Source organism: Truncatella angustata (assembly GCF_020726525.1).
Source record: "Truncatella angustata strain MPI-SDFR-AT-0073 chromosome Unknown BKA67scaffold_1, whole genome shotgun sequence".
NCBI classification, from domain to species: Eukaryota; Fungi; Ascomycota; class Sordariomycetes; order Amphisphaeriales; family Sporocadaceae; genus Truncatella; species Truncatella angustata.
The window spans coordinates 5,259,834-5,281,801 of NW_025763381.1; the positions used below are offsets into that span (position 1 = coordinate 5,259,834).

The 21,968-nt window shown below is 49.1% G+C and overlaps 6 protein-coding genes across 6 annotated transcripts; 5 read left to right on the forward strand and 1 right to left on the reverse strand.

The window, feature by feature from the left end:
• Positions 1-1,474: 1,474 nt before the first annotated feature.
• BKA67DRAFT_667381 (uncharacterized protein) lies at positions 1,475-3,702 on the forward strand (the record flags this gene model as incomplete). The annotated part of the gene is made up of 5 exons (XM_046108614.1): positions 1,475-1,867; positions 1,994-2,659; positions 2,710-3,076; positions 3,140-3,170; positions 3,230-3,702. The coding sequence occupies 5 exons, from the start codon at positions 1,475-1,477 to the stop codon at positions 3,597-3,599; spliced, it is 1,827 nt and encodes a 608-aa protein (XP_045964630.1). The 3' UTR covers positions 3,600-3,702.
• Positions 3,703-4,488: 786 nt separating this feature from the next.
• Positions 4,489-8,078, reverse strand: BKA67DRAFT_548229 (muts domain V-domain-containing protein). Its single transcript, XM_046101504.1, has one exon. It carries the CDS (start codon positions 7,926-7,928, stop codon positions 4,548-4,550), a length of 3,381 nt encoding a protein of 1,126 aa, XP_045964631.1. The 5' UTR covers positions 7,929-8,078; the 3' UTR covers positions 4,489-4,547.
• A 1,461-nt stretch (positions 8,079-9,539) lies between these two features.
• On the forward strand, positions 9,540-10,360 carry BKA67DRAFT_508653 (putative endo-1,4-beta-xylanase A; the record flags this gene model as incomplete). Its single annotated transcript, XM_046097173.1, has 2 exons — positions 9,540-9,863; positions 9,998-10,360. 2 exons carry the CDS (start codon positions 9,540-9,542, stop codon positions 10,358-10,360), a joined length of 687 nt encoding a protein of 228 aa, XP_045964632.1.
• Positions 10,361-12,057: 1,697 nt separating this feature from the next.
• On the forward strand, positions 12,058-13,963 carry BKA67DRAFT_667383 (subtilisin-like protease 11; the record flags this gene model as incomplete). Its single annotated transcript, XM_046108615.1, has 5 exons — positions 12,058-12,321; positions 12,395-12,658; positions 12,739-12,892; positions 12,961-13,302; positions 13,384-13,963. 5 exons carry the CDS (start codon positions 12,058-12,060, stop codon positions 13,557-13,559), a joined length of 1,200 nt encoding a protein of 399 aa, XP_045964633.1. The 3' UTR covers positions 13,560-13,963.
• A 656-nt stretch (positions 13,964-14,619) lies between these two features.
• Positions 14,620-16,711, forward strand: BKA67DRAFT_53644 (uncharacterized protein). The gene is made up of 7 exons (XM_046100152.1): positions 14,620-14,691; positions 14,754-15,266; positions 15,321-15,380; positions 15,459-15,585; positions 15,636-16,229; positions 16,282-16,641; positions 16,705-16,711. The coding sequence occupies exons 2-6, from the start codon at positions 15,044-15,046 to the stop codon at positions 16,379-16,381; spliced, it is 1,104 nt and encodes a 367-aa protein (XP_045964634.1). The 5' UTR covers positions 14,620-14,691; positions 14,754-15,043; the 3' UTR covers positions 16,382-16,641; positions 16,705-16,711.
• A 4,287-nt stretch (positions 16,712-20,998) lies between these two features.
• On the forward strand, positions 20,999-21,550 carry BKA67DRAFT_641586 (uncharacterized protein; the record flags this gene model as incomplete). The annotated part of the gene is made up of 1 exon (XM_046105780.1): positions 20,999-21,550. The coding sequence occupies one exon, from the start codon at positions 20,999-21,001 to the stop codon at positions 21,548-21,550; it is 552 nt and encodes a 183-aa protein (XP_045964635.1).
• Between the last annotated feature and the right edge of the window lie 418 nt (positions 21,551-21,968).

A 21,968-nucleotide genomic window follows, 5' to 3' on the forward strand; every position in this document is an offset into this window, starting at 1 on the left:
TCGTTCAAGCAACGCGACTTCTCATCAACAAGTCCAGGAGCTAATTCAAAGATCTGCCTGGAAGTGAATGATTTCTCAAAATCTTATTGTCATCAGCACCTGTCTCACACAATCACAGCAATAATCGGCGCTTTTCTTCTTTTCACGTTGTATCAGCAGGCACAATTGTGTCAAGCTGCTTGCGTTCTCCTTCGGCAGGAGCGATCACAATTGCTGATCAAGGTAAATAAGATCGTATCTGGGCACACAGGTAAGCAAAATCCCTTCGTCCCTTCCTATGAAATATCCTCAAAAGCCCAAGTGATTGAGCTTTGCTTCCTCGGGTCGAACCTTCAGTCCGTCATCGGTCTACTCTCACCTTCTTGCGATTGTAAAATGTATTCACATCAATCGATGTGATACTCTGATACGATTGTTCGAGCATCTGCCCTGTATTTGAGGACATTTGCTGGTCTACTTGCTTCTTGCTTGGGCTTTGGAACTCTTGTCTTGCAAGACAAGCTTAGTGCTCCTGCCTATGTTGCTCGATTGTTTCTCATCTCCTGCGTTGTGCATCCAAATTCCTAGTCAGCCAGCAGTTAAATTCTTGACTAGGCAGTTACCATTGCCTTTTCTTCCCAATACTAAACTGCGACAGGACCACATCGCACCAATTCCAGTGCTCTTCCCAAAACAACCCGGTACTCAGAGTCAATCTTTCTGCCGCTCTCTCGGCCTTTATCGGTGCGGGCAGCAACAATTCATAACGGCAAGGGCAGCAACACTCAGCGCAAGCCGATCGTCCGGCTGCTGCACGTAAATAGCGTCAGCATTCACCATCTCAAGGATTGGACCGCCACTACCTATCCCGCAGTCCTCATAGGGAACCCGGATCACTGCTTGCAGAAGTCGCCGTGTTACACGATATCAGTAAGTTTGACAATGGTTGATACCCTTGATATCAATCTATCCTTTGACCCTTTGTCCTTGCCCTTTACACTAAGCCCTTGATGAGCCACCCCGAACTCGTCTTCATGTAAATGAAAGACATTGCTCATGAACCTCTGATTGCGTGCAACTCAGCTCTTCAAATCAGATGTTTGCGGCATGTTGGACAATTCACCAAGTCAGCTGCAAATGTGTACAAAGGCATCGATTGTGATCTTTTGGTCAATATATTCAAGACTTGCCTACAATTGTCAATTTTGGTTATTTTCCGTCTCAAGTCATGGGCCATTCCATCTGACTTTCCCCAAAGAACCCATCTGAAGAGGCCTTTAGGTGGAAAATCCACAACATGGCCACGCCATTTGTTGCGCGTACTGCACATACCCGTAATAATATCGCGCTGCTGACACTCGAACTTCAAACAAGTCGCTAACAAAGCTTTTGACAGGAGATGGAGGCTTTTGGTAACAGTCAACCACAAATACGCGAGTTTCACAGGAACACAGAAATTGATTTCGGTCACGGCGCTGGAGCAAGCTATTCAGCCATGGCAGCCATCACAGCAGAGCAATTGTTGAGCAGCAAACCCAGAGGAGATTCTACCTCGGATTCGGCGGCGTCACGCCCGGTCCCCTTGATCTGCAGCATCTGTCCCAAGAATACCAACTTCTCCGATGTCTCCCATCTGCTCACACATATCTCCTCCAAAGGCCATCTGTCCAACATGTTCAAGCTCGATATTGCCAGATACACCGACCAAGGTGCCCGAGAGAAGTTGGAAGAATACCAAGCATGGTTCGATGAATTCAACATTCGTGAGCTCCTGCAGAGCAGAAGCGAGAATAGAATTCAGAAGGGCAGTGTTGGTCGAAGCCGCAATGGCAGCAGCACGCGCGGTGGAACCCCGACCGTTGGCCTCCGCGGCGGACGGACATCATTGGTGAGTCAAAGTAATTCTACTAGAGATGCTGTGACACGAGGCAAGCGAGTAAGTCATGTCCCTTGCGGTTGATTTTAGCATTCATTGTAAATCCGTGGGGTAGTCTAACTTAAGACGTCGGGGCAGCGAGTTCGTGACGACTCAAAGTTGACAACCCGTACGGATTCTATCAAATGCACACCCGAGGATGACATCGACTTAATCTCAGACTTCAAGCCTTCATCACATGCACATGCCCAGCAGCATTGGCGTCAAAACAATGTCGCTCAATCTTGGTCCGATCTACCTTCTTGGAATGGTGCTTACTATGGTTCTGGTTTTCAGCAGGAGCTCGGCTTTGGCATTGACCAGCCGGATGCGGATGCGGATGAGAATGATGATGATGAGGAGGAGGAGGAGGCTGACACTGTGTCCAAATATGAGCCATCCGATAATGAAGACGAAGAACTGGGGAGCACAAGCATCATCCCCTCCGATGACACAATGAACACCACGATGCACGACGCAGATGTTCAAGCGGCATTGGACATCTTAGACATCGAGGAACGTGAGCGTCTCCATTTCAGAAAGTATCTGAAAGGAGATATTGCCTCACTCGAGGGAGTCGGTGGGTTTGATGCGGCTCCAGAGGAGCAACGCCGTAAGCGAAATCAGAAGAAGGACCCTTCTGTCCTAGTCCATATGGAGGCTAGTTCTAAGGCTGTTCGAACTCTCGAACAGGTGACAGATTTGAACTTCAATCATGTCCGCTGGCGTGATGTATACGACGAACCTTCCGTTGCCGGAAGCGAAGTGAGCTTAGTGTCAAGTCATTGAACAGACCGAATGCTGACCAGACCCAGAATGATGACGAGCCTAAGCCACCCAAGAAAAGGCGTCGATCTCCAAAGAAGACTCGCGGAAGGCCTGGTAGACCTCGAGCTATCAAAGTCGAACGGGCCACATCACGAGACTCAAGCTTTGCCCCTGCCACTCGTGGTCGTGGAAGGGGTCGCGCAGCAAGGATCACACGTCAAGCCTCCATTCATTCTACAGCACCGAGGCCGTCTTCTACCCAGGGATCTTCTCTGCCTACCATGCCCACTTTGAGATTGGATCGCTCCACACGAACAAACTTCAGCTCAATCTCGAATTTTGGTGCTCCTGGCCATGTCCGTGTAGGCAATCGCGTGGTTGATGTGTTCAGAGACAATATGGATACTATGCCAAGTGAGGGTCACTCTACTCTCGCCAAGAAGGCTAGTACACTTTGTTTCTAACCCATCTTCATAGGTGCGACCGACTTTCCTGCGATCCAGCGACAGTATGCTCTTCTCGCTTTGTTATTGTGATCTTCCGTGTTAGCAGCTAACTGTTGTATAGGCAGGATGGTCTTCCCGATTTGACACTGCGTCCTGGAAACACCAATTTGTCTCTTTTGTCTCCAACTCCTATGCTGAAACGCCACACACCAAGTCGTCTTTTCCCAAGCAAAGAGAACAGCCGCAGTTCCTTTCAGACTCCACCCACAACCTCAAACCCATATCTGAGCAACATGGATTCCCTTAATGAAAGCTCGTTCAATCCACTCTGCGTACAATCTCAGGAAAGTGCTCATGTTCAAGGTTACTCAACCTGGAAAGAGGACACAAAGCTACACGCGGCGGGTTTCCAGCCAATTAATACTCAACCGGGTTTCAATTCTTTGCATCTTACTTCTCATAACAACGACAACTACTATTCGCCTCATTAGACCCACAGTCTGAATGAAACTTACGACATTTGATTTTCGAGAGGTTTCGTCCCATGATTTGCAGGAGACTATTTTCATCGCGTTGATCAGGCAAATTTTCGACGAAAATCAACATGATGAATACGTATGGGTGTATTACCAACCCCTTATTGGTAAGTCAGACTGGCAGCTGCCGTGATCGTGCTATAAAATGTGACTAATTCTGAAAGCAATAGATATCTGTACCATGTTATCCTGGTTTTCTTCTTTTTTATTCTCTTCCTTTCTTTCTTTCTTTCTTTCTTTCTTTTCTTCTTCTCATTTTCCTTGCGTCTAGCTCTGGAACCGGGCCATATTGAAAGGCGAATGAGCTTCTATCGAGCCCATATCTCAGTGGCATGCGATTACTTTCAAACAAACTGCTACTAATTCCTAGTGCATTTCTCTTGAGATGACGACAAGTATTCAGACCTCGCATTTCTCAGCGTTGGCAACATTATAGTGCACATAGCATGCACCCGGCAACAACACTGGGATCAAGCGTCAATGTTTTGAGCCAACAATCTGAAGGGGCGTTCCATGCAAACAAACACATACGACATGAGGTAGAGCGTTTACAGCGTTTACAGCGTTTACAGCGAATCGTGAAGGTGGAACTCATGGTCACCTAGTTTCGATGCTAGCGTATGGTGAAGGAAGCCCACGCTCTAAAACTACCAAGGTCATATTTACGATCTTTTCCGGGGGGGGGGGGGGGGGGGGGGGGGGGAGCATAAGTGAAGAATCCATATCATTGGGGGTTCACAGATAGTAATGGTGTATTTCGAGCATTGGGTCACGGTTTTTGTGCGCGCCTTTTCCGGCACAATGGCGCTTAGCTCTACATAGCATTCATAAACTTCCTAGGGTCCTTTTGATATTTACTGCGTTGTCTATCCTTGGGCCTGAAGCGGTCTATCTAATCGTGATTTATAACTCTTCAATGCTAGAAATGAGGTGGTCAAGTTGTTCAGTTCCGGTTTGCATCACATCTGTCAGCAATCTTGCTGCACTGTTTAGCCGACGGATACTGATCTCTTCCTCCAGCTCCCTAGACTTCTTTGCAGCAACATCAAGTACCTTCCACGGTATACGTGCCAACCTAGCAACGTTCAGGCCATAAGACCGATGCGCAACCCCCTCTCCAACTTCGTACAAAAAGGTGATTTCCTCGTCGCCACCCCATTCATTATCATCCCCGGCAATTTCGCCTCGTTTGGTAGCCGTGAATCTCATATGCACGTTTCGCACTTTACCGCCTTCGATGCCGTCAGCGACACGGCTCAAGCTCTGGTAGTGCGTAATGAAGAGTGTCAGACAGCCAACATCTTCCACAACGTGCTGCAGCACCGCCTGCGCAATGGCAGCCCCGTCATGCGTACTCGTCCCGCGGCCCAGCTCGTCCAGGATGACCAGGCTTCGCGGCGTTGCAGAACGCAGGATCTGTGCTGTCTCGTTCACCTCGACCATGAACGTCGACTCGTGGCTGAAGATGTTGTCGGAAGCCCCCATGCGCGTGTAGATGCCGTCGCAGGGCGTGAGGGACATTGCCTCAGCCGGGACGAAGGAGCCGATCTGGGCCAGGAGGACGAGCAAGGCCACGGCGCGCACATAGGACGATTTGCCGCCCATGTTGGGCCCCGTTATCAGCTGGGCCTGCGATGATACCAGGGAGGAGGACCCGCCTGACGAGAGGGTGGTCGTGAAGGGGATGTAGGAGGCCATGAGCGTGCGTTCGGCGATCGGATGACGACCGGCTGTTATGCCGACCGTGGGTGCCGAGTCCGGCGGCAGGAAGGCCGGTTTAGTGTAGCCGGGCAGCGCAGCAACCTTGGACATGGACAAGAGACAATCGAGGGTCGCGAGCGACGATACGGCGTCGCGTAGGGGCTGATAGTTTGACGCAATGGATGAGAGGAGCTCGGTGAAAGCAGAGTCGCAGGCGGCAGCAAGTGACTCTTTGTGCTGGTCACGTTCAGTTATAAGCTGAACCACTTCGGGCGTATGGAACCGGCTCAGTTTCTTGGTGCCAGAGATCTTTGCCCACGATGCCGGGACATGTTTCAGATCCGTGTTTGAGACCTCGATCAAGTACTCGATGCCGGCCACGGTGACATAGGTCACTGGCGATTTTTTGTTCAGCTTTTGCGCGGCGACTTTGCGATGCTCGTCGAGATCCTGCTCAACCGAGGCGATGCCCAGTTTGTGGCCGGTAATGGCGTCGGTTTCCTCATTTTCACGGAAAAATGCGTACTTGTCGTCTTTCCGCGCGGCATCAGCGTTGATTCGCTCGAGGTAAGATAACACCAAAGGTAAAATTTCTGGCAAGGAGATGATAGCGTCACTGATCGGAGGCGATTTGAAGCCGGTGTCTGCTGGGGTTTTCATACGGGAGAACTCGGTCGAGATCTTCTGCAGTGTCTGCAGGACAGCCAAGAGCTCGGGCCGCGTGCATTTGCCGTAGTATATCCTGATGAGGCTTCGTTCGAGATCCGTCTTCGTGTTTGTGAGTAGGAGTCCGAGCTGGTCAACCTTGGGCGTCGAGCTATTTTCGAGAAGCTCTTCAACTGCAGCAACGCGCTCCTCTAGACGGCTCTGGTCGAGAAGCGGGCGCCCTATCCACTTTCGAAGCAACCGTTGCCCGAAGCGAGTCTGTGTTCTGTCGAGTGCCCAGAAAAGACTGCCCCTTTCAGCGTGGTCGGTTTGGTTTCGATAAATCTCAAGGCTCTCTAGGGTGGTGCCGTTGATAAGCATATGCGAACGAGCGCTAAACGACGTGAAATACTTTGTGAGATCAAAGATGTGCTCAAGCCCATAGTCCTTCAAGTGGTTGATCATAGAGGACAGACATATCGTGACAGGTTCGGGGAGCTTCAGAACCTTATTCAGCAAGGCAGCTGCTTGATCATTTCCCTCGGCGTTTTCCTTCAGCTTTCCAGCATAGAACTGCGTCACATGCGAGTACGCTTCTGCCGCAATTGTTTTGGACTTGGGTATCCTCTCCACTCTACTCCTATCGCCGAACACGTTGGTGCTGCTCCCAGCCAGATGCTGGACCAGCTTGTCGGTTGTCTTGGTCAGCTCGCCTACTATAAGAAACTCGCACGGTGAAATGTGGAGTAGCCTTGTCTCGATCTCATTTCTCATGAAGCCGTCCTCGAAATGGTCATATATGATGTCGCCGGTGGCTGGTTGTACTGCGAGTACACCAACATCAACCTTCTCATCCGTGCCCCAGCCTTTGGCTTTCGACTCGGTGATGCACAGCAGATAGCCTCCCGAGGGAGCGCCTGAGTCGCCTTGTTGCTCCAGCTCACCGATCTCATCGACATATGTCCCCTTTGTGTAGACATTGGTAAGCTTTCTGACAAAGGGCGCATTCCGGTTGTCGCCGGCCTTCTTGAGCGCAGCAGTCTCCAGTTGTCTGACGACGCCGACCTTGTGGCCAGCAGCGACGAGACGCTTCACGTGTACTGGTAATCTGTGGACAGGTATGCTAGCGGAGGCGAAGCGATCGAGGTGTGCTTCGGAGGGGTGTTCATCGTAGCGAAACTTGCCGGGTATGCAGACTATGCTCAGCTCCTTTGCGGCTACCCTGGCATCCTCGCCGAAGAATCTGAACTTGTAGCCCACTTCCATGACCAGCAATGTGTCCAGGTTCTTCCTCTTGATATCCAGAAACTGAATCTCCATTGGTGTCAGCTTTCCCGTCTTGGTGCCCTTCTTCTTGCCCTTGGGGGGTGGCGGAGGTTCGTCTTCTTCAGCTTCATCGGCGTCTTCGCCATCTGGCGCTGGCGTCTCGTCATCGATGTGAAAGTTTCGTCGTCTGAGCTGAGCCATGCTGTCGGGCCGGCCCAGCTTCTTGACGAACTTTTGGTGTAGGTTCGCCTTCCTACGCTTTTCAGCAGCATCATCGTCGTCGACTTCAACGTCGGGTGTTGCGGCAGTCCCAGGCTGAGTCGATGCGTTGTAGACATAGCGCTTTGTTCGGTCGCTTGCTTGAGTGGTTGTCTCTGCTGTCGGAGATTTCAAGGGGGGTTGCTTAGAAAAGAAGGTGCTACTGTCCTCGTCGACATGAGCGCTCTTGGTGCGTTTCGGGGGCGTCTCGTTCCCATTGTGGATATCTTCCTCCAGAGGACGCTTCCTGGAGCTTTCAGGAGAGTCACGGTCTTTGTCCTTGCCACTGCCTCTTGCTGGGGATGATTGACTTAGGGTCTTTTGAAGATGCGCATTGAGACCATTCACACTACTCTTCGGTGTGAAGAAGCTCGTCAATGACTGCTGCTTCTTCTCCTTTGGCGGACCAGCCATGATTGCTGGGCAACATGCGCAGGGCGCGAGTTCGAGGTTCGTTGGGTTCTGATATCTCCTGTTGCTATCTCATTTCGTCACAACTTTTTGGAGATGCCAGTCAACCAAGGTTGACGCCGGGTATTCAATTCAAGGTATTTAATTCAAGGTATTTAATTCAAGGTATTTAATTCAAGGTACGGACTCAGACATGGATAGAACCGACACGCGACGCGTCTGTCTGTCTGTCTGTCCACTTCCACTGACGACGCGTTAATAGGAAAAAAGTGGTACCAAGACCAGACCACGACGCTAATTTGATAATTGCACCCCCTCACGCGGCGCCCTCGTCTCGGGTATCTCAAAGTGCTGATTGGGCCTCCCTCAGCTATTGGCAGCATCGCCTGGGTAAGATATCGTGCCGTGCAGGCATCTGATAAAACTGCCAATCAATCATTGGCTATTGTGACATTATGTCGTAGTGTGCGACGACTTGGACTGCCTTGATTAAACACCGCCCAGGGCCCAAACACTCAATTCCTTGTCAAGATTTCTTCTTCCCTTCCTCATTTCTATCGACGACCGTCGGCCACTTTTATCTCTCCCGTCCATCCCCAGCTTACGATGTCAAAACGTCCGTAGACTATGACTGCACTTTGAACCACATGGTCCAATCATTGGATACATAGCAGTTCGTGGCCCAGTGTCACGTCAAGATCATGGCCATGCCAGCATCGGTCCATTGCTTCGTTTCAACCAAGCATATACTGGCACTGGCTCACAGCATTACTCCCCGCGTGGAACAATGCCTGGCTGATGATTAATTATCTCAGAAGTTTTGTCCACTACCTCGAGCTATCGCCATATAACTGGAATTTGGGTAGTAAGACACATTCGATGCTACTTGGTTGGGACGGTCTTCATGACTTCTTACGCGAGAAAAAAAAAGCAAATGTCGTTTCTGCCGTGTTTCAAGGGGCCATTCATTCCAATGATGAAACCTATCTCACCTTGAGAAGACGCAAACTCCGCTTGACCGGCGCCATCTAGACTAGGGAGGACAGCCCATCATGTGACCATCGTCAAAAGGGGGCAAAAGCTATGCTCGCACCGAGGATGATGTCTTGTCGTGATAATATTCGCAAGCCAGCGGTTATCCCCGTCTCAATTAGCCGGAATGCAGTAGCTCGTTCCTTTCTCATGTCGTTGTCGTCGTTGAGGCTACTCATGATACCCTCTTCGGAGGTAGCGGGCTTGCGGCTGGCCCCAAAAGGTCGGCCAAGATCTATTTACCCGCCGGTTAATCGTATGGACTGCCGTCCCGTCATTATAGATCGCCGGCTTTTCCAATCTTGGCACGTATTACCCCACAAAACACTATATTCTCCACAAGCCTCGCATGCAAGTGCGCCACTGAATATGCACTCCGGCTCTGGAACCAGGTACGCCTTCTACAGTAGTGCCCTACGGTCATGGAATGAAGTCACGATGGCATCCAGACAACAAGGAGGCAACATCTAGAGGTGGCATGGGTATATAAAGAGGTATATAACCACAGCGTCTTCTCTCTTCCAGAGCATCATCAAGCCTACTGCCACGACAACACAGCTCAATAGCCAACATATCGACATCATGGTTTCTGCTTCCTCTTTCTTCGTTGCTTGCACAGCAATCGTCGGTGCTCTAGCGGCCCCCTTTGCCGAGCTCGAGCCTCTCGACGGTCTTCACGAGAAGATCGTAGAGAGAACACCAGCTGGTACCGGCACAAGCAATGGCTTTTTCTACTCGTTCTGGACCGACGGAGGAGGTAGTGTCACCTACAACAATGGTGCAGCTGGTTCCTACGACGTCAGCTGGTCCAATGTCAACAACTTTGTGGCTGGCAAGGGTTGGAACCCAGGCTCTGCTCGAGTCATTACCTACAACGGCACTTGGAGTGGCGCCAATGTGAACAGCGTAAGTAGTTTTGCTTCTCAGCTTGCATCCTCTGCATTCTCGTATGTGCTTGAGCCAGTTTGGAGGCATATAACACAGTTCTCTGCATGTTGGGGACTTCTTCAGTGTACTCGGACTGACCTGCGCCGCCACAGTACCTTTCCGTTTACGGCTGGACGAAGAACCCATTAATCGAGTACTACATCGTCGAGGCGTACGGCACGTACAACCCCGGCTCGGCCGCCCAGAAGAAGGGCTCGGTCACCAGTGACGGTGGCACCTACGACATCTACCAGACTACCCGCGTCAATCAGCCCAGTATTATCGGAACCGCCACTTTCCAGCAATTCTGGAGTGTCCGCACCAGCAAGCGTGTCGGCGGAACCGTCACCGTCCAGAACCACTTCAACGCCTGGAAGCAGTATGGCTTGTCTCTCGGTACTCACGACTACCAGATCGTGGCAACTGAGGGCTACCAGTCGAGTGGCAGTGCGAAGATCACTGTCCAAGGACCGTGAGCAAACCAGCAGGATTGTGCTCTGGGGCTGTTCTGCCCAGAAGTCGAACTCGTCTAGAGTGTGACTTACATCCTGGACCACTAAATATCTTCTTCATATTGACGTTGCATTGGGACTGTTTATAGCTCAAGCACTAGTAGCATGCTATGGGTTTCCTTGAAAATACACTTGACTAGTCATATTAAGTTCATTTGACATGTTCTTTTGACACCATGATTCGCTTGTACCAGGATGCCATGATTCTCAAGCCAAGGGTACGAACTGTTTCGTAGTGCTTAGTTTGTCTGAGGATTAGATTACCATTTTGGCTACACACATCTGGTCAGGTATAATTAACTTGATCTGATCAGTGCTGCACGCGGCCCAACTCGTTGGCTCAGCTGTCTGGGTGCGACCAGATCTCGATATCTCAGCCTCATGGGGTTTCGTGTGACCATTTTCCATGCTCGGGTGTTTCAGGGGTCAATAATCCGGTGATACTTACGTAACCTGACGGATATGTCGTACTTAGGCTGCGGGATCGTTCTAGAAGCAGTCAATAATCCCAGCGAACAGCTCCCCGGAGACCATGGGCGTTCGTATTCGAGCACAGGAAACAGGCGTGCCTAATTGGAACTGCAAAATTAATTGAACATGAATTTTGAAGGGTGATCCTTAATTACAGTGATCGATCTCAATTTCGTTGTTCACCAGGCTCCGCTAATAAATCACCTTGACTTGATTATTAGCTGCCACTACTTCCAAATGCTATCGAAATACCAACGCCACAGACCGCCCATCGAAACCTTTTCGGTACGAACCATGATTCCACCGTCTCAATTGCTGTCCGGTCCATTCGTTTAAAAGCTGCTTGGAGGCCTTCTACTATTCATTTGGTTCGGGTAGGGTCAATATATCCCGATGAGAAACAATCTCGTTACCCAGAGAGCTTCCCAAGGAGTTCGCACAGATAATGGAGACATAGCAACCATACATATCCATTGCAGCATGTAAATACTGACAAGGCCTCCCAAATTTAATTTTTGTCATGAGTGGTGATTCAGTGTACCAAAACATGCTGCACAATCAAAACCCTGGTTCAATCTAGACTACCTGCAAAGGAACATCTATGTGAAGTTTATCACCCTACAATCGGCGTTATTCCCTTTCCAACAATATATTCCGATGAGACAAGGTATTATGTGGCAAAGGAAGGTCTTCTTGTGTTTATCGGTCCGTCCGGCTGGGGCAGCTACCGTACAACATGAACTCAGATGGCCGGATCACCTCAATAGGATTAGTTCTCTTTTATCAGCTAGCAAAATTTTGAACTTATTTATGGTGGCCTAATTGTGTCTTGGAAAGTGATTCGGAGACGAGGAGCGTCGACATGTGCTACGGGCAAACAGCGGTCTGCCTGGGTATGTTGAATCAAGCTCACAGTAAGTATCCTAGATCCCCAATAGGGCGTGGTGCTACGCCAGGATTTGCATATAATCCCATATATCCGCGAAGTAGGCTTATCGATCAATCACTAACTGTCAAACAAAATACAGTCACATATACCATCTCGTTACGATCAGCCTCCTTTCACTTGTGAACCTCCAGACTGGCGACTTTTAAGCTTATTGCTTAGAGATCTCTATTAAATCGAGATTTCCCCTTCTTTCGAATTGATCTCCGGCATGAAATACTTGTCACTATGCGTGGCAGCCATCATGTCGTCGACTGCCGCCACGGCGCCGCTCCACACTCGCGACCATGCCGATGGTGTTCCCAATAGCTACATAGTGGCGTTGAAGCCCCAACTGAGCGCTTCCAAGATAAAGACCTTCTACAAGTCCATCAATGCCAACAGCTTAAAAAGTCTTGCTGCTGGTGGGTATCTCGGAGTCACCAATACCTTCAACAATGTGCCATACAATGGGTTTCACATTGAATGCGACGACAAGACACTCGAGTCCATCCGGAACAACCCTCTGGTATACTATGATTTTGACGCTGCAGACAATCGAGCCATTTTAAACCTTATCGCTGACGCGTTGTAATGATCAGGTCGATTCCGTCTATCAAGATGGCTATGTCTATGCCCAGCGCGGCCTTCCCAGCAGTATGGCGTTACAGCAGAGAGAAGGTGAAGTTGTCAACAAACCCTGGGGCCTGGGTCGGGCTTCACACCGAAATGCAAGCAGTCCTGATTACATCACTGAGAAACCCATGCGTACATACCTCTATTGCCTCGACACCGGGGTCCGAATCTCCCATAATGAATTTGGCGGGCGTGCGATTTGGGGCAAGAATTTCGTTGATAAGTCACCTGTACGTTTATCGATGCCATGAGCTATGGAATGTTGCAAGGTCAACACCAACAAATAATGGGTCGTTGACCGCATCAACAGGATTCAGATGAGAATGGCCATGGCACCCATACTTGCGCCACCGCGGCTGGCAACTCAGTGGGTGTCGATAACACGACGGTGCCGATCGCAGTCAAATGTCTGGACAAGAACGCGGCAGGAACATGGTCCAACGTCATGTCCGCTGTAGACTGGGGTATGTTACATACCCTTCAGCTGTTTGCGGACTTGAAAAGACTTTTCTAACTGTCCCAAATCGAACAGCTGTCGGTGATGCACAAGCACGCAGATCTATTACTCGCTCCGTGGTCAACATGTCAATCGGCGGACCGGCATTCCAACCAATGGAGGACGTGGTGTCGAAGGCGAATGCAGCCGGGATGACCATGGTGGTCGCAGCATCCAACGACAATGCCGATGCTTCCAAGTACTCACCGGCGCGATCACCAGGCGCAATCACCGTGGCTGCTATTGACCGCACAGATACCCGGGCTCCATTCTCAAACTATGGCGGCAGCGTAGCGATATTTGCTCCTGGAGTCGATGTCCATAGTGCTTGGCTCGACAACGATATTGATTACAAGATCGAGAGTGGCACGAGCATGGGTGAGTACAATTCTATTATTATTTGCTACTCTTTACGGTAGGTTCCCCTAAACGATCGTATGTGTCGCTTACTCATCGCAGCTGCGCCACATATTGCTGGTCTTGCGACTTATCTCATATCTCGAGAGGGACTTGCTGGACCTACGGAGGTCAAGAAGCGGATACTGAAGCTGGCTACTGGTGGACTAGTGAAAGATGCTAAGGGAAGTCCGAATCTTATCGCATTCAATGGTGCGGAGGATTCCTTCATTTACTGAAGGGAAAACACTGGTCGGGGTGTTCAGGCCGATGTGCTGATTGAGTGGATGTTCATACGATTAGTACTGCGTGTAACCCGCGGCTGAGTGCGTACCTTTGGTAGGGCTTGTCTTGATTATAAGGTTGATTCATGGCGCTTCTATTTCGGGGTCTTCGGATTTGATGCTTACACATATAGATTTCGTTGTAATAGAGCAATTGTTTTGGTCCGTCCAACCAACTCTACATTCTCTCTCCATGGGTAGCCTGCCTTGCCTGGTAGCCTTCCTGACACACCAAAAGATTACCTCTTCGTCTAACCTTAGGTTATGCGCTATTTCTAGTGCTGACTGTCGGGGTCAACTGGGCTGGTAGCGTGTGCTAGTATGTACAGGGTACTACGTTAGCAGGTTAGGTATCCATGGTTTCTTTTTAGCGTTTCCAGGCTTGCATATGGATTTTCGACATAGAGTTAAGGTTCTGAACGGCGGTTTCTCCACAACCAATGCAGTCGGCCATCGTGGCGGAAAACAGAGTTCAGACTGTCACAGTATCGGAATAGAATGAGTCTGTTTGTTTTAGATTCGAGGTAGCAATACTGGCGGACGCAGTTGCCGAGGAGCAGCTTCATCCACGAGCGGCCGGCCAAACTGTCAGCAATCCCCACATGTCAGCTCGCGTATAATCCTTAACCCCGCTAAATTTCATGGGCTAATACTGTGGTACTATTCCGCCACAGGAATTGTAGTGACCTCTGGATGCGCCTCGGCCTTTGACCGCAGAATGGGCCTTGACAATTTTGAGCAAGTTGCTGGCGAGCATCATCTCCAAATGGTCACACCCTGGGCAGCAGCCTCTTGATTTCCCAGTGTCGCATTTGAACTGCTATCCAGGGTTCTGCCCTTGAACGGCAAACCTCTTGATGGATAACCAAGAAACCAGCAAACTCCCGCATGGGACCTAGAGCTATTATTAGTAGTCGGTCCGGGGACAGCGATTTAGTTCCAACAAAGTGCCCGCGACACCCCAGTCCCCAAACTTGAGAATTCTTTCAGTTTTACGGGTACTGGTCCGTCGAGACTTTATCGAATGATACCACTGGACCGGGCCTCAGCCGCACCTTGGAGAACGGCCAGGATCCCATGGGAGATGGTAATCAATGATCTACCCTTTGCATATGATTCCCCGAAGCTCATTCGTGGTCATCGAGGCAGTTACCCAATCCGAACTCTTCGGTTAGGTGCTAAGCAAGCAAGGCTTGGGTACTTGCTGCTGATCTAGCAGCATCTGGGTTCAACACGCATAGCCCCCATCCAGAAAGTCCATGTACATGCAGGCCAGACCTCCCTCCAACGCGCACGCCACATTGAGCAAACATGATATCCCGCTGGCCGCAGAAAATGGTTCCGTCTGGCTGTCTTTGCTTCTTTCCGTCCTTTTGATGCCTCGTAATTGAGGATGGTGAACAATTGATTGTGACGCCATTGTAACAAGTATCGCCATCATGAAGTCAACATTTCTTGTGGCGGCCATCACGGCCAGCCTACCTTTATCTTTAGGCCAGACCACTACGGCCGAGACAACAAACGGCCAATCGTCAATTACTTCGGTAGCGACCGGGTCGAGTTCTTCAACTACACATGCGCCTACGACGTACACCGTGTCTGTCGGCCGAAACCACGACTACAGCCCAGATACGGTAACTGCACTCCCGGGCGATACTGTCAGTAAGTGATAAAAGAAACTGCAAAGAAGGAATAGAAGAATAACCTCGCGTGTAGAATTCGTGTTCTGGCCAACAAATCATTCCGTGGTTAGGGCACATTATTTAGACCCGTGCAGTGCGTGACCCAATTTCCTCTTCGTGGAAGTTCAACCACCTCGTTCTTGAGTCAGGGTATTAACGTGAGGCACAATAGTTCCTTACGACTATGTAATTGAAAATGGCGACACTTTCTTCAGTGGCCCGAAGGTGTCTACTATTGATGCTGAGCGACCAGAATGGCTACTGCCAATCAACGATACCGAACCATATTTCTTTTACTGGTGAGTATGAAGATATCTTCTCGGGTATATCGAAGCTGACAGAGGTGAAGCTCGGCACCAGGAAGCTGTATCAATGCTCACATGGTTGGAGTTATTAACCCAAACGATACCATGACACTGGATGCGCAAAAGGCGGCCCTGGCGGATGTGAAGTTCCAACTTTCCCCCGGAGAAGAGTTCCCCGCCGAGTATACACCGTCCACCTCGGCAGGTTCCAGTCCCACTTCCACATCGACTGGATCTAGCTCAACGTCCACAGGCTCAAATGAGTCTGGATCTGGAGGTACGCATCTTTCCGGTGGCGCGATCGCCGGAATCGCAATTGGAGCCGCGGCGGTCTTGATAATTGCCATTGCTCTCATCTGGTTCTGTGGCCGCAAGGGAGGCATCGAGAAGGGATACCGCAAAAGCACGGTGGGGAATCCAACAGCACCGGCAATGGTCGAGGCCAACTACGGGCATCAACCTCCAACAAGCCCTCCTCCGCCTACCTATAGGGACTCTCCGTACGGGCAACACTCGGAAGCATACAGGAGCACATCCCCTGCACAATGGTCGCAAACCGGCAGCCCGCATAACTCCTATGCAGGCTACCCAAGCCCTGGTTTTGCCAGTCCCTGGTCAGATGCTCATGGCGCGAAAACGTAAGAATCATATAAACATCTCGACGGCATCAAGTGCTGACATGATTTTTAGTGAACCACAGAAGGAAGTGCAGCCCGCGCCAGTGGAGTTGGTGGGAGACCACAGTCACCCTGGTTCACCACCCCCGGGCCGGCATGAATTCCCAGCTTAAAGTAGCTAAGCAATACGAAAATTGCACGAGTCAGAGGCAGCATAGGGTTGGCGTTACATAAATTCTTGATGTAATTTTTTTTCGACATGTTTGACAAGGTCTTATCTGTTATAGCTAGCAGTCTGTTTTTCCAAATGATATCCACGCGAAACTGCGGGTCTTCAAGCGCCATGAAAGAACATCAGGAATGACTTCCTCAGGAAACGATCGGAAGTTTTCTTGTTCTAATTATATTTATAAATTTTGTCTTGCATATGCTTGTAGGTGTATCCATTTGGTTTAGACTCGTTGAATATTCTGTGGCACACTTGCTGATCGTGCAGCGAGGAACTAGGATCACGCAGTGCCGGAAGGGACTTTTAAGCTCTATGTGGGGGGTTCAAACTGTCCATTTGGTACTATTTTTTATTTCTTTCTTTCAAACTAATCTGTGACACTATATCGGGCATGTTTCTCGACACGTAATTTATACTGCTAAGCTCACGCAATCTATCCTTGCGATGCTCTCACGACTGGTCATAGATTTGTATTAGCTGGACAATGATCGAAATGAATCTATGGTAATATACTCAAACATTGGAACAAAGGCGGAAGCTATCAGTTTAGCGTCTTACGCAAATTGTTATATAGAAAGTTATAGATAATTTCTTCAAGATCTATTCGATACTTGATCATATCATAAATGAACCACGGCGAAAAGGGGTCTCCCAACCGTACCTAGCGCGAATGTAACGGTAGAAAAATTATACGTAAACCTAGTCAGAATCGTCATTTGAAATTATATTATAATACAGCTAACCTACCCAGGGCTGTAAAGAGAGCCGCATCCGCCCATGCAAGGGACAGAGCTTTATGAATTTGAACAGACCCTGGCAGGTGGACGCCGTCACATCGATGCTGTAGTCAAGAGAACATGGCTTAAGCTATCTCGCAATTTTACAACATGATCCTTCAGCTACACTGCGGGTATCAGTGTTCGAAGGTGGAGTGCAATCATCCACCTGATCTCTTGCATATATTATAATCATGGTCGAAGTTGACGGCCCACAAACTCTATGGCAATTTGCAACGTCTCCAGATTTGCCTTATTGGTTTAACTTTTTGCAACAGGTCAGGTCTTCAAGACCACACGGGCGCATATCACTGACGGGGTTTAATGCCCAGTGCCCACTAACTTGTTAGTCACTTCTGAATTTTCACTTGATGCAAAACTTACATTAATTCATAGTCACCTCAATGCCTGAAGTAACATACGAATTCCATTCTAGAGAGCAGTTTGCTTGAACCCAAAAGGTAGTGTAGCTGCCGTTAAAGACACGCAACTTTGTTTACGTTTCCAGTAATCCGTCGTATGCATATGTCCCGTTTCTGGCAGGGACACTAGATATGGGGGGCCTTCACCACGAAGTAGGCAAAACAAGCTGTAGATGCCCCATTATATATCATTACATGGGCTGTCAAGGATGACGGAGCGCTGTGTACATACCAGGAGACTGGTAGCAGTATTGCTTATGCAATTTGGCAAAGGCTGACATGTACAAGGCGGTGGAGGGGCAGTGATATGGTTCGGATCAACGAATTTTCAGTCTCATCTTCAGGATTGTTGCTAGACCGGTTCGAGGCCATAGTGCTCAAGCGAAAGTATCGCTATTTCTCACTAAATGAGTGCACTCGAGATGAGTTGACCTGCGCTCAATGGATCATGTCTTTGAACCTCCCCGCTGTCAACCTCTTCTACTCTTCAGCGGGCAGTGCTATCTCAAACCCAACGATGAACGTCAAGATGTATCATGCGCAAATCTCATTGCATTGAGATTAATGATAGGTCAATCACATCATTCCCAGAAAGAACAAGACTATTTGCAAGACTTATATATACTTGACTTATTTAGATCCTAAAGACAATGTCTTCATTCTCATATTCCTCCCAATAGACAGCCATAACGGACTCAATCAGGCCCAGGAGCCCAAATCCTCACCAGAGCCTCTATTGGTCTGATTACCCAAACCCGCACGGTCTAGTTTGGCCATCGGTGCCGCCAACGGATGCTTTCAGATGACATGATTTTTACCAACCCCGCCTTCGACTTACAGTTCGGAAAGAACCCTGCACATTGCTCTGTACAGGACGTGACAACAGATGGGAATGCTCTCGACAAACATTACGTGCTACTTCAATATATTACCTGCTGAAGTTGGGTTTCCACTGGCAGCCGACAGGGCTACCGGGAGGTATGTAGTGACCCTTGACCCTTACGATAACATATGCCAGACATCCCGGCCGGCAGCAGGATTGAGCTGATCGTAGACTTGCATATATATTCGCAAACAGGTACAGTAAAGTGGTACTTGAATCATGAGTTTGAATGACAGTTGATTTCTGAAGAAAGCGATTGCAAGATCATTTCATTTGACGAAAACACGTACAGCATGTTATTGCTTCAGTTGATTGCCATAACCAAAGCAATGATTAAATACAATTCCGATTGGACATGTAATTCTCTCATCCTTAAATTAAATGTAAACCCGGGTAGCATATCATTATCTAGGATGATGGTCCACAAGTCATCTCGTTGAATCTTGTAAGATACTATATACGAGAATATGTGTATAGGATTGCCTCCTGAGTACAACATATCACCCCATTTCAGCAAGCCATAAGACTCCATGTTCGATCGCTATTTTGAATCGATTTTCAGTGTGTCCAGTGAGCGTTCCACAATTCCTGCGATGATTGTTCTCTTTGCAACGGGGGATGCGAAGTATCTCTCATGTCACGTTCAGAGACGTGGGTTGTGTTGTGCGAGATTGATTGCTCGAACGATTTCCATTGTTTGTACAGTCGTTTGAGTTGACCGTTGACAACCACTTCGTAAATTATCAACGAAACGCAGATGGTGACTAGCATTCTCGTAGTTGCTGAACCAAGGAATAGCGGTTCGCCTCGCCCGCAGGGTTTGATTGATACAATATGATTTATGGCAAGTTGTCAAATGTTTCTATGTTCTGACTTGAACTTGCGGTGTACTTAAAGAAAATCGATGTCATACTTGGGTTGGAGAGAAATGAATGCCTAACAAGATCACGCAGGGCCAAAAAATTATAGACACATTTTTACGATTTCCATTTGTGCTCATGCGACATCTTGCTTCTCCTGTCAGGCCTCCAACCCCTCTCGCGCTTTTCTGGGAGGTCTGTCGACTTCTGCAGATACCCAAGATACCCGAGCCTGGCATTACATTCTTCTGAGAACCGTGCAGGTCACACAGTGTAGCGGATAAAGCCAGTTCTTGGTAACGTAATGTTTTCGATACTTGGAAGTACTTGCTCTGGCTGCTCCAGAGTATCCTTTGAGGAGAACTGGGTTGTAGTGATACAGCTGTATCCTGGATCAGCGCCAAGAAATGCCTCATTGCACATTTGGAGAGCTTGTCAGATGAAGAATACAAGCAAATCGTTACTTGCTGGGATTGAAATCGCTCTTTGACTAAATGGAAACGAAGTCATTTCATAACAGGCGGTGGAAGTCCTGGGGAAATGCCTCATGCTAGCATGACCCTCTGACATCCCCACCCACGACGTTTTCGGACACTTGAATAGTGATAAGGAGTATGATTTCCCACAATCGTCTATACTGTCTTGTTTCATTTCACGCATCTGTTCCTGCCCTGAAGCTACTAAGTAAGCTTTATTCGGAACTCGAGGTGGAGGCTCTGCTCAGTATCCATTGAGGAGCCAATCAAGAGCTCCGCGATTCGGCTCGGTATGCGCGAGTCAATGAGGAACTGCCCCGGTCGAATCCCGGGTTGCCGTTTGCGGCAATCCTCGACTCCAACGAAACCTGCTGTTGGTCAATTTACAATGACTACGGAGCAGCCCACAGTAGTCTGCATGGCTCTTGAAAACCCCCCTCCAGCTACTTTCGCTCCCCCCACAGTGACGATGGCGCTTGCAGCATGCAGCAGAAGACGACGTTGATCTTTATTTCCTGATTCATACATAGCGTGAGGCCTCCTTCCCAGCAACCTGCTCTATCGCCGACCTTCCTCTTGCGCCTCTCACCCTGACACCATATTATGCTTTCTTCGGACACCTGCATTAGAGATTTGAACCAGCATGACCGATGTGGATGATCTCGGTGGATGACGGCTCGAGGATGATACCAGTGCTTTTGTGCTGGTCAAGCGAGTGCTTTGTGCTTGCACATGCACCGATTCCAGTCAAACGACCTTGTCGTACACGGTGACTGAGTTCTGTCGACCCCATGCTTCACCACAGCTGCATTGAAAGAACCTATCTTCCGTTGCGTGACGGGCAGATGCTAGTTCTAGGGTGGGCCATTGGAGTGAGAATAGTAGTCAGTTGGTCGCTTGTTGCGCTCAAAGAATTTCAGTGTCCATGCTCGAGTATGGATATTTCAGGCGCATATTACAAACGGTGTAGGAAACTTCGGCACTTTGTGCTTAAGTGTAGATCGACACCCGCTGTCCAAGCGTTACACGCTTCGTGAATAAGTCATCGATTCGGCATTGCATTCCAAGAAGCTAGTTAGGGACACTATTATTCACAGAAACTGTTTCGTGCATCCCTTGAGCAGTAGTCTTCGACTATAACATCATGCCTCTTTCCTATGGTTTTGCGTCTTCCACTGCTCACAGCATCCCAAAAACAAGCAGACCTAAAAGAGAGGCATTCCGTCTTGCACCTTTAGCCGTCCCAGGCTCTTCTCATGGTACTTCAACCTACCGCGATAATAAACGCAGTACAGAAAGTATTACTTCGAGTTGGAACTCGCGCTTCCTTTGCGCTATGAGTCCGTCTGATGTCTCACACCGCACTGGTACCCTGCCGCCACCTACTCCTTCCTCCGTTACGGCCTATTCTACAAAACGTACCATCAACCCTGGGGTCTACATCTGTAAAGGTGAAGGGCATTCCGTTCGACACAGCTGGATCGTCGGCGGTCGCTTGGTCGAGTTCCCGTTTCCCGAGAGTCGAAGTTACGATGGCCACACCGACGAACATCAGAGGAAACACTACATGGAAGAAGGTACTCAGCCACCTATATCCATTCCCAGCTCTGGCTCTTGTCGAAGACCGAGCGAAGTCAGCACCAGTAGCATCGGCAGTGCTAGTAGCAGTGGAAAGTCGTACAGATGGAGTGCATAACTCAAGCTTGATGTTGTCTCCCAGGTAAGTCGTCATTTGCATCAATACAAATTGATGTGGCAACATCGATAGGCCGACCTTCAAGCAGACCAAAGTTGGATTCCGGCATTATTTTATTATGTTTTTTTTACAGTCATGCCTTTATTTTCATCAGGCCACAAGCTCGTACTCACATGTTTACTCCCAGATCATCACCCTCCAAGTCTCAGTCCTTCCATCTCCATGAAATCGGAATGTTTCCAAACATTGGTAGCGGTTCGATGTGATATTGGTTTGACTCTTGGTTTGATTTGTCTCATTTGTAGCGCGGCGTTGTATTGCCTCCATGCTTGGTATCTCCTTAGTGTTTTTGCATCAGCAATGGAAATAGTGATCTAGTACTTTTGCATTGTGGATATTTTTTCTGCCTCGTCCTGCC

Excerpts from the sequence above, each read along its gene's own strand:
- BKA67DRAFT_548229 (XM_046101504.1), bottom strand. The coding sequence starts at position 7,928 with ATGGCTGGTCCGCCAAAGGAGAAGAAGCAGCAGTCATTGACGAGCTTC.
- BKA67DRAFT_53644 (XM_046100152.1), top strand. The coding sequence starts at position 15,044 with ATGAAGTCAACATTTCTTGTGGCGGCCATCACGGCCAGCCTACCTTTA. Across the intron at positions 15,381-15,458 it reads ACATTATTTAGACCCGTGCA|TTCCTTACGACTATGTAATT; the intron begins GTGCGTGACCCA and ends GAGGCACAATAG. Across the intron at positions 16,230-16,281 it reads GATGCTCATGGCGCGAAAAC|TGAACCACAGAAGGAAGTGC; the intron begins GTAAGAATCATA and ends CATGATTTTTAG.